This window comes from Mustela nivalis (assembly GCF_964662115.1).
Source record: "Mustela nivalis genome assembly, chromosome: 7".
Taxonomy (NCBI): Eukaryota; Metazoa; Chordata; class Mammalia; order Carnivora; family Mustelidae; genus Mustela; species Mustela nivalis.
The window spans coordinates 134,703,820-134,717,672 of NC_139026.1; the positions used below are offsets into that span (position 1 = coordinate 134,703,820).

A 13,853-nucleotide genomic window follows, 5' to 3' on the forward strand; every position below is an offset into this window, starting at 1 on the left:
ACAGCTGGGACTCTAGTGAGTGTGCCTGTTATCTCATGCATGGGTAGACAAGAATTTTCCTAGGTCCCTTGTTTATGGTGCTTGGTTCCACAGCTCCTACAAAGAGGTCCACAGCCATTTTGTCACCACAAAGACATTGTATTGTAATTGTGTATTTATCTGACTTTGAAGCAAGGGATGTGTATTTTCTTACATATGGCTGGACTTGATAACTGTTCTGTGAACTAATAAGTGAATTGAGATGGATAGCAGAATTTTACAAAAAATTGTTTTTTTAAAATTCTTTGCCAGTAAAATTATTAGAAAACATTGGCTTTTTAAAAATTTTTTTAAAAGATTTTTTTAAATTTAATTTTTTTCCAGTACTACAAGATTCATTGTTTATGGACCACACCCAGTGCTCCATGCAATATGTGTCCTCCTTAATACCCACCACCAGGCTCAACCAACCCCCCACCCCAACCCTCCAAAATCTTCAGTTTATTTCTCAGAATCCACTGCTCTCATGGTTTGTCCCCCCTCCGATTTCCTCCAACTCATTTTTCCTCTCCATCTCCCAATGTCCTTCATGTTATTCCTTATGCTCCACAAGTAAGTGAAACCATATAATTGACCCTCTCTGCTTGACTTATTTCACTCAGCATAATATCCTCCAGTCCTGTCCATGTTGATACAAACATTGGGTATTCACCCTTTCTGATGGAGGTGTAATATTTCATCGTATATATGGACCATATCTTCTTTATCCATTCATCTGTTGAAGGGCTTTTTGGCTCTTTTCCACAGTTTGGTGATTGTGGCCATTGCTGCTATGAACATTGGAGTACAGATGGCCCTTCTTTTCACTACATCTGTATCTTTGGGGTAAATACCCAGTAGTGCAATTGCAGGGTCCTAGGGAAGCTCTATTTTTAATTTCTTAAGGAATCTCCACACTGTTCTCCAAATTGGCTGCACCAACTTGCATTCCTACCAACAATGTAACAGGGTTCCCCTTTCTCCACATCTTCTCCAACACTTATTGTTTACTGTCTTGTTGATTTTGGCCCTTTTAACTGGTATAAGGTGGTATCTCAATGTGGTTTTGGCTTGAATCTCCCTGATGGCTCGTGATGATGAACATTTTTCATGTGTCTGTTAGCCATTTGTATGTTTTCTTTGGAGAAGTGTCTGTTCATGTCTTCTGCCCATTTTTTGAAGTGATTATCTGTCTTGTGTGTGTTAAGTTTGAGGAGTTCTTTATAGATCTTGGAAATCAGCCCTTTATCTGTAGTGTCATTTGTGAATATCTTCTCCCAATCCGTGGGTTGTCTCTTTGTTTTGTTGGCTGTTTCCTTTGCTGCGCAGAAGTTTTGATTTTGATGAAGTCCCATTTTTGGTGAAATGATGAAGTTCATTTTTGCTTTTGTTTCCTTTGCCTTTGGAGACCTGTCTTGAAAGAAGTTGCTGTGGCCGATGTCGAAGAGGTTACTGCCTATGTTCTCCTCTAGGATTTTGATAGATTCCTGACTTACATTCAGGTCTTTTATCCATTTTGAGTTTATCTTTGCGTATGGTACCAGAGAATGGTTGAGTGTTTATTTGAGAGAGAGAGAGAGAAAGAGAGAGCAGGAGAGGGGGAATGGTCATAGGGAGAAGCCGACTCTCTGTGGAACTGAGAGCTTGATATGGGACTTGATCCTGGGGCGTTGGGATCATGACCTGAGCCAAAGGCAGTGGCTTAACCAACTGAGCCACCTGGCACCTGAAAACATTGGCTTTTTAATGGATATTTTAACTCGATTTTTAAAAATAGTGATCCTGCTTTGGATACAAAGGAATTAATGAAAGGGGAAAAAGAAAAACAAACATCAAAAGAATCTGTGATTATACCAAGGTTTGAGAAAGCCCCTTCTCTAACTTCTCGTCCACTACAAATGAATGATGACAGCACTTTAAGTGGAATGGATCAGGATGAAGGAAGGTAAAATCTACAAATTCTTTATTTTCCTCTGAAGGAATTTTAACACTGATTACTTTTTATGGAAATAAAATGCTATAGTGTAGGGACAGGAGAAGACAAGAAATACTCAAGTATATCAGACACATTGCTTGAAAGGTTAAGATGAGGACAAGTGATTTTGACAAGGAGCAGTTTCAACAGTCACCGTGGATGCTGGACTGTAATGAATAAGTATAAAGAACTCCCTCGAGAATTTTTTAAAGATTTTATTTATTTATTTGACAGATGGAGATTACAAGTAGGCAGAGAGGCAGGCAGAGAGAGAGGAGGGGAAGCAGGCTCCCTGCTGAGCAGAGATCCCGATGTGCGGCTTGATCCCAGGACCCTGAGATCATGACCTGAGCCAAAGGCAGCGGCTTAACCCACTGAGCCACCCAGGTGCCCCTAAGATGGGAGCTTTTAGAGTACATTTGTATGCTCCTGGAAATGATCCAATAGCGATAGACATGGTTATTTGTTTTAATTTTGTTCACATTTCCAAATGTTACAAAGCTTATTGATTGTATTATATTCTTTTAAAGATTATATAGTAATTGTCCTTAGTACTCCTATTCATGTACTTTTTTTTAAAATTTATTTGACAGAGAGAGATCACAAGTAGGCCGAGAGGCAGGCAGAGAGAGAGAGGCAGGCAGAGAGAGAGGATGGGAAGCATGCTCCCTGCTGAGCAGAGAGACCGATGTGGGGCTCGATCCCAGGACCCCGGGATCATGACCTGAACCCACTGAGGCTTAACCCATTGAGCCACCCAGACGTCCCCTATTCATGTACTTTTGTGTGAAGAAGTTGTTTATTCAGAATTGGTTCCATAGTGGAGTATTCTCATATAATTGAATATGCATATACTATCATTTGTTGATTTTAAAATATACGTATAATAGTAAGTATACAAACCATAGGCCATTCTGAATAGAACTAATCATTCCTTGATAATTTTAGATATTCAGTGCCTTTGACAGTATCATGAATAGCTATGGTTTTATTAGATACTTTGAAGTGTCTGCTTATATTAACTTAATATTTGTTTAGATTCTGGGGGAAGGGGAAAGATTTTATTTATAATTGAAAAATAAACTATTAATCTGTCATAGATTATTACTTTTGTTTTATAAAGTTCTAAATTACAAAAGCCATGATTCCTGTGCCAACAGTGTCGGTGACACATATATAGTGTGCTCACTAAATGTATGTTCGTGAATAAACAGTTGAATGAATATATGAATGCCCATTGATCAACTTCTTTAGAAGAAGCAAATCTTTAGTTGTTTGAAAGTAGATTTTCAATATTGTGTATGTATGGAGTCTTTTTATTTAAAAAAAATGGTTAACATCCTTGAATTATTATTTACAATTATAGCTAAAATGGTATACTAATAGATTCATTTGCTATCAGATACTTAAAAAACACTTAAATATTACTTTCATCACATACTGTAAAACGTGTGTTTTGAAGGCACATTTCCTGGATTTGAATTCTGGGTCTACTCCTGACCACCTGCACTGGCTTTGGGAAGTTACTTTTTTCTGTGCCTCATTTTCTTCCTGTGTAAAATACCTAATATAATTACCTCCGTTTATAAGATTATTGTGAGGTTTAAAGTACCTTTAAAACATTTAAAGTTTTCATAATAATGCATAGTATTTACACAGTAGATCCTCAAAACACTAATATCATGATTATTAAAAAAGGATTTCATTCATATAAGAACTTAACTTGCACTTTCCAAATAGTTTTTAGAGCCAGTAAAAACTTGTTTTTATTGAAAATGACAACAAAAATTTGGTATATTTCTTTGTATCAAATAATGCATGTAACATTATGATTTTCCTTTGCTTTTTGTCTGTTTGATCTAAATTTAATGCTCTGTTAAGATTATTAATAATATAGATATGATTTAGATATTCTTTGTATTTTAAGTATTTAATATTTGCCTGAAAAGAATTGTTTTTTTTTTTTAGACCTGCAAAGAAAACATCTAATGAAGAGGAAGAGGTAAAAAAAAATACACACACACACACACAATTTTATTTCATTTATTAATTTTTAAATTTTTATTTTATTATGTTTTTTTAGCATCAGTAGGTAATTCTTTTATTTATTCATTCATTTATTTATTTATTTTTATTTTTATTTATTTATTTTTAAAAAGATTTTATTTATTTATTTGACAGATCACAAGTAGGGAGAGAGGCAGGCAGTAGAGGAACAGAAGCAGGCTCCCCACTGAGCAGAGAGCCCGATGCGGGGCTCAATCCCCGGACCCTGAGATCATGACCTGAGCTGAAGGCAGAGGCTTTAACCCACTGAGCCACCCAGGCGCCCCTATTTTTATTTCTTTTCAGCTAACAGTATTCATTGTTTTCGCACCACAAATCATGTTTATCAGAAATATTATTCCATGGTAAAAAATTACTTTCGGAATGGTATAGTAAAAAAAGAGAACATCTGCCTTTGTTGTACAGACATTTACTTTGAAAAAGTTGTTCAGAAACACTAGTTACTGATAAAGGTCGTTTTGATAAAAATCAGTCCTTTTGAAAGTACCTTTTCTTTGCTCTTATAAAAAGATACGGCTGTTTATCTAATCTCTCTACACTTACTATATTTTATCAATATTTAGGGGACATTTTGAAGTAGTATTATTTATTTGTAGGTCAAAAAGCAAATTGATTCTGTGGATGACCTTGATGACTTAACTCCGTCATCTGAAACAATTTCAGAGGATTTCCACATGCCTTGCTCTAATTATATGATTTGCATGTCGCTAATTGAGCAGCATGGCATGGATTGTAAAGGTAAGACCATTGTGAAGCCTTTGTATGTACATTACTATAGTAATATGTGCACTTTTTTCTAGTGCTGTACCATACAACACTGATGTGTTATAGAGCTACTCATCTCAGAAATACATTTTATATGAAAATAGAGAAATGTTGAATACTTATAGCCAAAGAGCTGTAATTTCCACTGTGTTTTTCGTCATGGGAATGGCACACCTGATAATGTGTTAACTCTCCTTTTCTGTGCCTTCACCCAAGGTCAGGTTACCACTATATTTGTACTAGAATACTGAAATGACCTCAGGACTGTTTTCCCTGTCATTCTACCTCCCAGAATCTTGGTCTACACTGCAACCATAGTTACCATATATTTTTAAAAATTTATATTTCATCACATGACCCACTTGCTTAAAGCTTAGCTATTACTTCTCATCGTTCTAGGGTGAAAGACCACAATTTTCAGCTTCATCTTGGGTTGTTTCATATCCTTCTGTCTGTATCTCAGCCACTGTTTTAGATATTTTTTCTTATAATAGAGCTTTTCCTCCTTAACAGCTTAAGTTAGGGCAACTGCACATGTATGAAGTGTATAATTTGATAGTTTTGACATATGTATATGCATATGAACCATAACTGTAATTCAGACAGGTAATAACCCTTAAGTTTCATGTCTCTTTGTATTCCCTCATTACAAAACTGCTGAATGGTTTTCTAAAGTAAATTGCACCATTTTCAATTCCCACCAGCAATATCCGAGAGTTCTAATTTCTCCCTATATATTCATGAACACTTAGTATTGTCAGTTTTTTAAATCTTTGATGTTCCAATGGGTCTATAGTATATGTATCATTATGGTTTTAATAGACATTTCCCTAATAACTTAGGATGTTGAGCATATCTTTGTGGGCTTATTTGCTATCTGTATATCTTCTTTGAACTGTCCAAATCCTTTGTCATTGTAAAAATTAGACTTTCTTACCTGTTGAGTTTTGAGAATTCTTTGTATATTCTAGATATACATAGATATACATATTCTAGATAGTTCCTTTATCACCTGTATTTTTTTTGCAAATATTTTCTCCCAGTCTGTGACTTTTCATTTCTCAGCAGTATCTTTGGAAGAGCCGTTTTTCTTTTTGATGAAGTCCAGTTTCTACCTTTGTTCTTTTATGGATTTTTGCTTTTGGTGTTCCTATCTGAGAAATCTTTGCCTAACACTGGGTCAGAGGTTTTCTCTCATGCTTTCTTTTAGAAGTTTTGCTGTTGAAGAACAAAGTTTTATAGTTTTAGATCTTACATTTAGATCTGTGATCCATGAGATCCAGTTTGTATTCTTTTTTTTTTTTTTTTTTAAAGATTTATTTATTTATTTGACAGAGAGAGAGAGCATGAGCAGGGGGAATGGCAGGCTGAGGGAGAGGGAGAACCAGGCTCCCTGCTGAGCAGAGAGCTGGACATGGGACTCGATCCCAGGACCTGTCATGACCTGAGCCGAAGGCAGTCACTTAACTGACTAAGCCATGCAGGTGCCCCCATTTTGAATTCTTTTTTAATTTATGATACAGGGTATGGGTCCAGGTTTATTCTTGAACTTGGTAAGTTTACTTATTAGTTTTAGTAGCTTCTTAAAACATTCTGTCAAAATTTTCTACATAACCAAAGTTTATCAAACTTTTTTTAACTACTGTTTTACTAATTTTTTAAGGTGGAGCCAGAGGTCATTAGTTTGAGACTTTTCTTCTTTTTTAGTACATACACTTAGTGCTATAAATGTTCATGTGAGTGCTGCTATTGCAGGATTCCAGAAATTCTAATGTGTGATATGTTCATTTCCATTCAGTTCAGAATATTTTCTAATTTCTTTTTTCTTTACCTCTTTGACCCAGGGGTTATTTAAAGATTTTATTTATTTTAGAGAGAGAGAGAGCGAACATGAGCTGGGGGGAAGCAGACTCCCCTCTAAGCAGGGAACCCAGTTGGGGCTTGATTCCAGGACCCTGAGATCATGACCTGAGCCGAAGACAGACACATAACTGACTGAGCCACCCAGGCTCCCTGACCCAGGGTTTATTTAGATGTGTGTTAATTTGTTTGCAAATATTTGAGTATTCTCCAGAGATATTTTTATTCTTGATTTCTAATTTGATTTCTTTGTGGTCACAAAACACACTCTTATGACTTTAGTTCTTTTGACTTACTCCTTTTATTATAATTTATTTTATGACCCAGAATATAGTCTTTTTCGGCAAGTGTTCCATGGATGCTTGAGAAGAATGGTGGCATTCAAGTCTACTATGTCCTTGCTGATTTTCTGCCTACTGAAATCTCAGACTGTAATTGTGAATTTGCTTGTTTCTCTGAAGTTCTGTCAATTTTTACTTTATGTATTTTGAACCTATTAATAGATGCATAAACATTTAGGTTTATTATGCTTCCTTTAGTTGACCCTTTTATCATTATTAAATGAACTTATTTATTGCCGCTGATGTTTTTTGCTTCGAAATCTATTTTGTCTGGTATTAATGTAACCGCTCAGGCTCAGCTTTCTTTTGCCAAGTGTTAGTGTGGTCAGTCATATTTCTGGCCTCTTAACACGTTTGTAGTTTTTACAATTAAAGTGCATTTTTTATAGGTGGCAGATAGCTGGGTCTTCCTTTTTTTTTTTAAAGATTTTATTTATTTATTTGTCAGAGAGAGAGCGAGTGAGAGCGAGCATAGGCAGACAGAGTGGAAGGCACAGTCAGAGGGAGAAGCAGGCTCCCTACGGAGCAAGGAGCCGGATGTGGGACTTGATCCCAGGACTCTGGGATCATGACCTGAGCTGAAGGCAGCTGCTTAACCAACTGAGCCACCCAGGCGTCCCAACTGGGTCTTCCTTTTTTATCCATTTTGACAGTCTACCTTTTCATTGAGGCTTTTAGACCATTTTCATTTAATGTGATTATTGATGTAGTTGATTTGAATCTGTCATCATGTTGTTTGACTTCAATTTGTCCTTTCTGATCTTCATTCCATTCTCCTTTTTCTGATTTCTTTTGGATTAATCAAGTAATTTTTATGATTTAGTTTTATTTATGTGTGTATATGTATGTATGCATTTTGCTTACTTGCTATAACTCTTTAGTTTTGCTATTTTGGTGATTAGAACCTAAAGTATATATCTTAAGCCTCATAGTCCTCCATCTAGTAATGTTATAACACATCATATGTCGTTTAAGAAAATTATAAAGGTTTACTTCCTTTGCCAGATCCTTCTGGATCTGTGGGTTTATAGTTTTCATTAAGTTTAGAAAGGTTTTGGCCATTTTTTCTTTTATTTTAAGATTTTATTCATTTATTGGAGAGAGAGAAGGAGGGAGAGAGAGAGTGCAGGAGCCAGGGGGGAGGGGCAGAAGAAGAGGGATAGGCAGACTCCCCTGTAATTGGGAAGTCCAACACTGGGCTTGATCCTAGGACCCTGAGATCATGAGATCATGGCCTGAGCTGAAGACATATGCCCACTGACAAATCCACTCAGGTGCCCCGTCATTTTTTCTTCGAATGTTTTTTCTAGTTCCTTTCCTCTGCCTCTTTGGGGAATTGTATATTAGCTACTTGAAGTTTTCTCACAGTTTTCTTTTCTTTTTTTTTTTTTTTAAAGGTTTTATTTATTTATCAGAGAGAGAGGAGGGGAGAGAGTGAGCACAGGCAGACAGAATGGTAGGCAGAGGCAGAGGGAGAAGCAGGCTCCCTGCCGAGCAAGGAGCCTGATGTGGGACTCGATCCCAGGACACTGGGATCATGATCTGAGCCGAAGGCAGCTGCTTAACCAACTGAGCCACCCAGGCGTCCCTTCTCAGTTTTCTGATGTCAAATTTCAGTCTTTTATTTTGAGCTGTCTAATATGTGTTTATTCCAGTCCACTGTCTAATACGTGTTTTTCATGTCTGACATAATTTACATCTCTGTAAGTGCTATTTGGTTTTTTAAAAATTAGCTTGTATGCCTCTGCTTACCTTTTTATGCTTTCTTTGGAGTTCTAGCTCAGTTAATGACAGTTTGATCCTTTCCCATCCTGCTCTTATGAATTGTTAGGTGAATCCAGAGTAGTGTTCAGCCTAGAGCTCATAATTCCCCACTGCTGAGGCACGACCTACTTACTCTATTCATTGTGCTGCGGGTTATGAGTTTTTCCAGCATGGATAATGGGGATAGATACTGCCCCTGGTGCCATGTGAGCTCCAGGAAGGGTTTCCTCTGCTCTTTCCAGATGGATCTTTCCTCTGGTCACAGGAAATTTCCTTACGTGCATGCATTGGTTATTACTCTTCTGATCTCCAGGATTCTTTCTTTGTTCTGCTTTCTCTTGCCAGTGCTTTGACCTCTGATCTCATCTGTCTTAGTTTCACCAGACTCAGTTTCATCACCTGAACTTGGGGAGTCTGGTGGAATCTATCTCAGTTTTTTCACCTGTGTCATGGCCTGGAAATTGTCCCAAGGCAGTGAGCTCAGGTATGTGTTAGGCTAACTTGTGTTTTCAGGGATCATTGTCCTTCATTGCCTGAATTCCTTTCTCTTGAAAATGATTTTAAAGTGTATTTTACCTGTTTTTTGTTTGGCTTTTTTCGGGTAGGAAGATATATCAGTACCTGTTACTCCATCTTGGCCAGAAGCAGATTGCAATAGAACTTTGGCACATGCTGTAGACTGTCTTTAATGCTCCCCTTCCTCATTTGCTCACATGCTTCCCTCTCCTCCTTCATTTCTCAGAATAGTTCCTCAGGGAAATCTTCCCTTCTTACCATAGATCAAGTTATGTTATTTGGTCATAGAACTCTTTTATTATAGGAACTATCTGAATTTATAATTGTGTTCTCCTTCACTAGACTTTAAGCTAAATAAAAGCCAGAGATCTGCAGAGCTTAGTGTAATATGTTTTGCTTTTTAAAAAAATTTATTTATTTAAGAGACTGAGTGCATAAGCAGGGGGAGGGGCAGAGGCAGGGGGAGAAGCAGACTCTCCACTGAGTAGGGAGCCGAATGTAGTGTTTGATCCCAGGACACTGAGATCATGACCTGAGCTGAAGGCAGATGCTTAACCAACTGAGACACCCAGGCATCTCAGTAATATATTTTATATTGAAATCATTCAATATATATTTGTTTAATGTATGAATGAGTGGATGTGAAAGCATATAGTCCTTCATATGCAAGAAGTACTCATATATTTTATTTCTTTTTCTTTTTTAAATATTTAACTAATTTATTGGAGACAGAGCATGACCGGGGAGTGGGAGAGAACAGAGGGGGAGGGAGGGAAGGGGGAAAGAATCTCAAGCAGACTCCATGCTGAGTGGAGCCCGATGCAGGGCTTGATCTGACAACTCTGGGATTATGTCCTGAGCTGAAACCAGATGCTTAAACCAGCTGAGCCACCCAGGTGCCCTATATATTTTATTTGCTTTTGTTTTTTCTCTGATATAGATTCTGTCAGTTTACTGAAAATCCAGGATACGGTACTTTCATATGAAAGATTAATAGAACTTAAAAAAAATCACTGTGGACAACTTAAAAGAAAAAATAAAAAAATGGAAAATAAGGCTAATAGACTACAAAAGGAGCTGTCAGAAACAAAAGAAGTGATATCGAAGTTGGAGCTTCAAAAAGTAGAATGGGAGCAAGAACTCTGCAGTTTGAGGTATGATATCTTGGTTTTAAGGAAATACTTGAACTATTTTCTTTTTCTTTTTTTTTTTTAATAGGCTCCACACCCAATATATGTGGGGCTTGAACTCAAGAGTCGCATGTTCTACCAGTTGAGCCAGCCAGGCACCCCTTGAATTATTTACTTTTATCTACAGATGCGTAGAAGTTTTGAAATTGCTAACTTACCTTCTGGGATTTTATAGGGAAGAAAACGTCTTTAGTATTGTGAAGTATGAGATTCTTCATAATAATACAGCAAGTTCTTAACAGTGAATACTTTTAATAATTTAATGAATATTCCAAATCACAATTTTAATGACCATATAGAAATCCACCATGTGGAAACCTCATTATTTACCAAATTGAATTTTGGATCCCCCTCCATTTTCTATACTTGAATTAATGCTTTAAGGAATGTCTTTTATATAAATCTGTTTCTACATTTCTGGTTACTTGGAATAAATTCTTCAATGTAGTGTTGTTTACTTAAAGTATAAAAATTTTTAAAGAAGGTCTTTGATCCTATTTTTAAATTGTTCTCAGGGAATTTTATATTAATTTTTATGGTCATCAACGGAGTATAAAATGGCCGTTTTTCTCAAGACAGAAAAATTTTTAAAAACTAGTTTTAAACATATGCAGTGATTAAAAGGTGAAATAGAAAATGATTACTGCTAAGTTTTCTCAGCATCTCTCTTATATGTTGATGAAATTAATTCAAAACTCCATGCTGCAAACACATATTACTCTTTATTATTTACTTAATATATATCCTGTGTTGTTATAAAAGGGGTTTTCAAATGATTTATTAAATGGATAATAGGGGAAGAAAATAATACATTATATGTTAATTAAAAAAAAGAAAACGGATCAGGGGCACCTGGATGGCTCAATTGGTTAAGTGTCTGCCTGGGGCACCTGGGTGGCTCAGTGGGTTAAGCCTCTGCCTTCGGCTCAGGTCATGATCCCAGGGTCCTCGGATCAAGCCCCACATCGGGCTCTCTGCACTGCAGGGAGCCTGCTTCCTCCTCTCTCTCTGCCTGCCTCTCTGCCTACTTGTGATCTCTGTCAGATAAATAAAGAAAAATCTTTAAAAGTGTCTGCCTTTGACTCAGGTCACTATTCCGGGGTGCTGGGATTGAGTCCCCCATTGGGCTTCTTACTCAGCGGGGAGCCTGCTTTTCCCTCTCCCTCTGCCTGCTACTCTACCTTGTTGTGTTCTCTCTTCAAATAAATAGATAAAATCTTTTAAAAAATGACATGAATAATAATCAACAAGGTAAATTGAGAGTATTGCAGAAGAAGAAACATAAAAATCATAGGGCAACAGATATTTGACTCCCTAGCCTAGTCCTGGATCACAGTAATCTGCCCGTGTACGTTGTGTAAATGCATCTACAGATGCTATCTTACACTGCTGTACCTGTGATGTTTCGTGAAGTAGCAATCTACTTGTAATAAATTATAACTTTTTTATAAACAGGAACTTTACTTTTTAAATAGTAACTAAATTATCTTTTCTAATGGAGGAGTAATTACGAGTATGTGGAAAAAACAATAATTTTCCATTCTTTCTTGAATAATTTAAAAATTCCTTTCCCTACAATATCTCCTAGAGATGTCTCCCAGAGATATTAGTACTAAGTAGCATAATGCTTTTTCATTGCTTCTTCATTGAAGTGAGAAATTACAAACATGAGCCCTAGAAAGGAAAAAAATTGAGTACATAGAAATTTCATTTGGATAATAAACCAGCATATGTGGCACGAGATCATAACATGAGATTTTTATTGTTTACAAAACAAATTTTAAAATAAGCACATTTATTTGCAGATTTACTTTAAAACAAGAAAAAGAAAGAAGAAGAAATGCTGAAATGTTATATGAAAAGATTCAGGAGCAACTAATAAGAAAAGAAGAGCAATATAATAAAGAAGTTGAAATGAAACAAGAACTTGAACTTAATCTTAGAACACTAGATATGGAACTGAGGACTGTAAAAAATGATTTCAATCAGGTAAGTCTGATAAAAGTTGCATATTTCCATCAGTATTATTTATAATATCCCTTTGATTTAATGTATATTACTTAGTTATAAAATAGATTAAAAATTGGTTTTATATTAATAGGAACTATGATATTTATAGCTAAAATCATTAATTTATTGGAGTTCTTGGCTTCTAATATACACCTTATGTATATTTTCTGAATGAAGGGATGGAGGGTAAATTGAGATAAATATGCATGTTGGCTTTTTTTTTTTTAAGATTTTATTTATTTTTAGAGAGAGAGGATGAGTATGGGAATGTGTAGAAGGGGAGGGAAAGGAAGGGATAAGAATCTCAAGCAGACTCTGAGTGCAGAGCCTGACTCAGGGTTGGATCTTAAAAAGCTTGAGATCATGACCTGAGTTGAAACCAAGTTAACCAACTTGACACTTAACCAACTGAGCTACCCAGGCACCCCAGTTTTGGATTTTTTATATTAAAATAGAGGCTAAATCACCTTGAGACTATGTTTGAGCTAGTTAAATGTTTTGTAAAGAAATTTTATTTCACATACTACATCTACCTGTATTTTTACTCTATGACAAATGTAGCTGTCATTTAAGTTAAAATTTGAGTTACTCGTGTAGGATAAAAGTGCTTGTATTTAAAAAGGCTACTTCTTTTGAACATTTTTTTAAGTTCTCTTAAGCTTTTGACTTTTTTTTTTAATGGTATCAACCAAAATCCTAATGAAAATATGTCTTTAGGTTGTGGAAGAATGGAATGATACTAAGAAACAACTTTGTCGAGAACAGGATGCCAGAATATTACAAGATGGAATTCTGAACAATCACCTTTGCAAACAAAAGGAGATAGAAATGGATAACAAAAGGAGTTCTGGGGTATTTTCTTTAGTTATTTTGAAGTACATGTGTGTATGTTTTGTATGTATATATATTTGATTTTCTAAAATTATTATTTTTTCTCCGTGTGTGTATTTTTTTCTCCGTGTGTGTGTGTGTATGTGAGTGTGTGTATTTGGGTCTTTGTATATATATATTTTATCCATATATATATGTATATTTTTAAAACCAACACTGCAGATCATGGAAAGCATAGAGGATTTTTAAAGCATATATATCTATATATATATATAGATATGTCTATATATAAATGTCAGTGGCATTTTGGGTCCTTGGATAAAGTAATATTCTTATTTAAATGCATTTGTCTGCAAGAATCAAATAGTGACATTCTTAATGTCTTCATCCAAAGGGAGAGGCTTTTTTTATTTTCCATAACCATAAGCTCAAAACTGTTGCAACTAACAACATATGTTTCAGTTTTCTGCAGTTATTTCCTCACCTCTCTCTCAGTAGTTTAGCTTAACACTTCCG

At 35.8% G+C, this 13,853-nt stretch overlaps 1 protein-coding gene across 1 annotated transcript in view; it reads left to right on the plus strand.

Annotated features, from left to right (window-relative positions):
• The window catches only part of ANKRD26 (ankyrin repeat domain containing 26), a 144,496-nt gene that overhangs the window by 68,219 nt on the left and 62,424 nt on the right, over window positions 1-13,853 (plus strand). Inside the window, exons 25-30 of the mRNA XM_082740860.1 lie at window positions 1,796-1,963; window positions 3,962-3,995; window positions 4,657-4,798; window positions 10,247-10,460; window positions 12,302-12,485; window positions 13,224-13,358. Coding sequence (XP_082596986.1) covers window positions 1,796-1,963; window positions 3,962-3,995; window positions 4,657-4,798; window positions 10,247-10,460; window positions 12,302-12,485; window positions 13,224-13,358 — 877 coding nt within the window. The remainder of the gene's footprint in view (window positions 1-1,795; window positions 1,964-3,961; window positions 3,996-4,656; window positions 4,799-10,246; window positions 10,461-12,301; window positions 12,486-13,223; window positions 13,359-13,853) is intronic.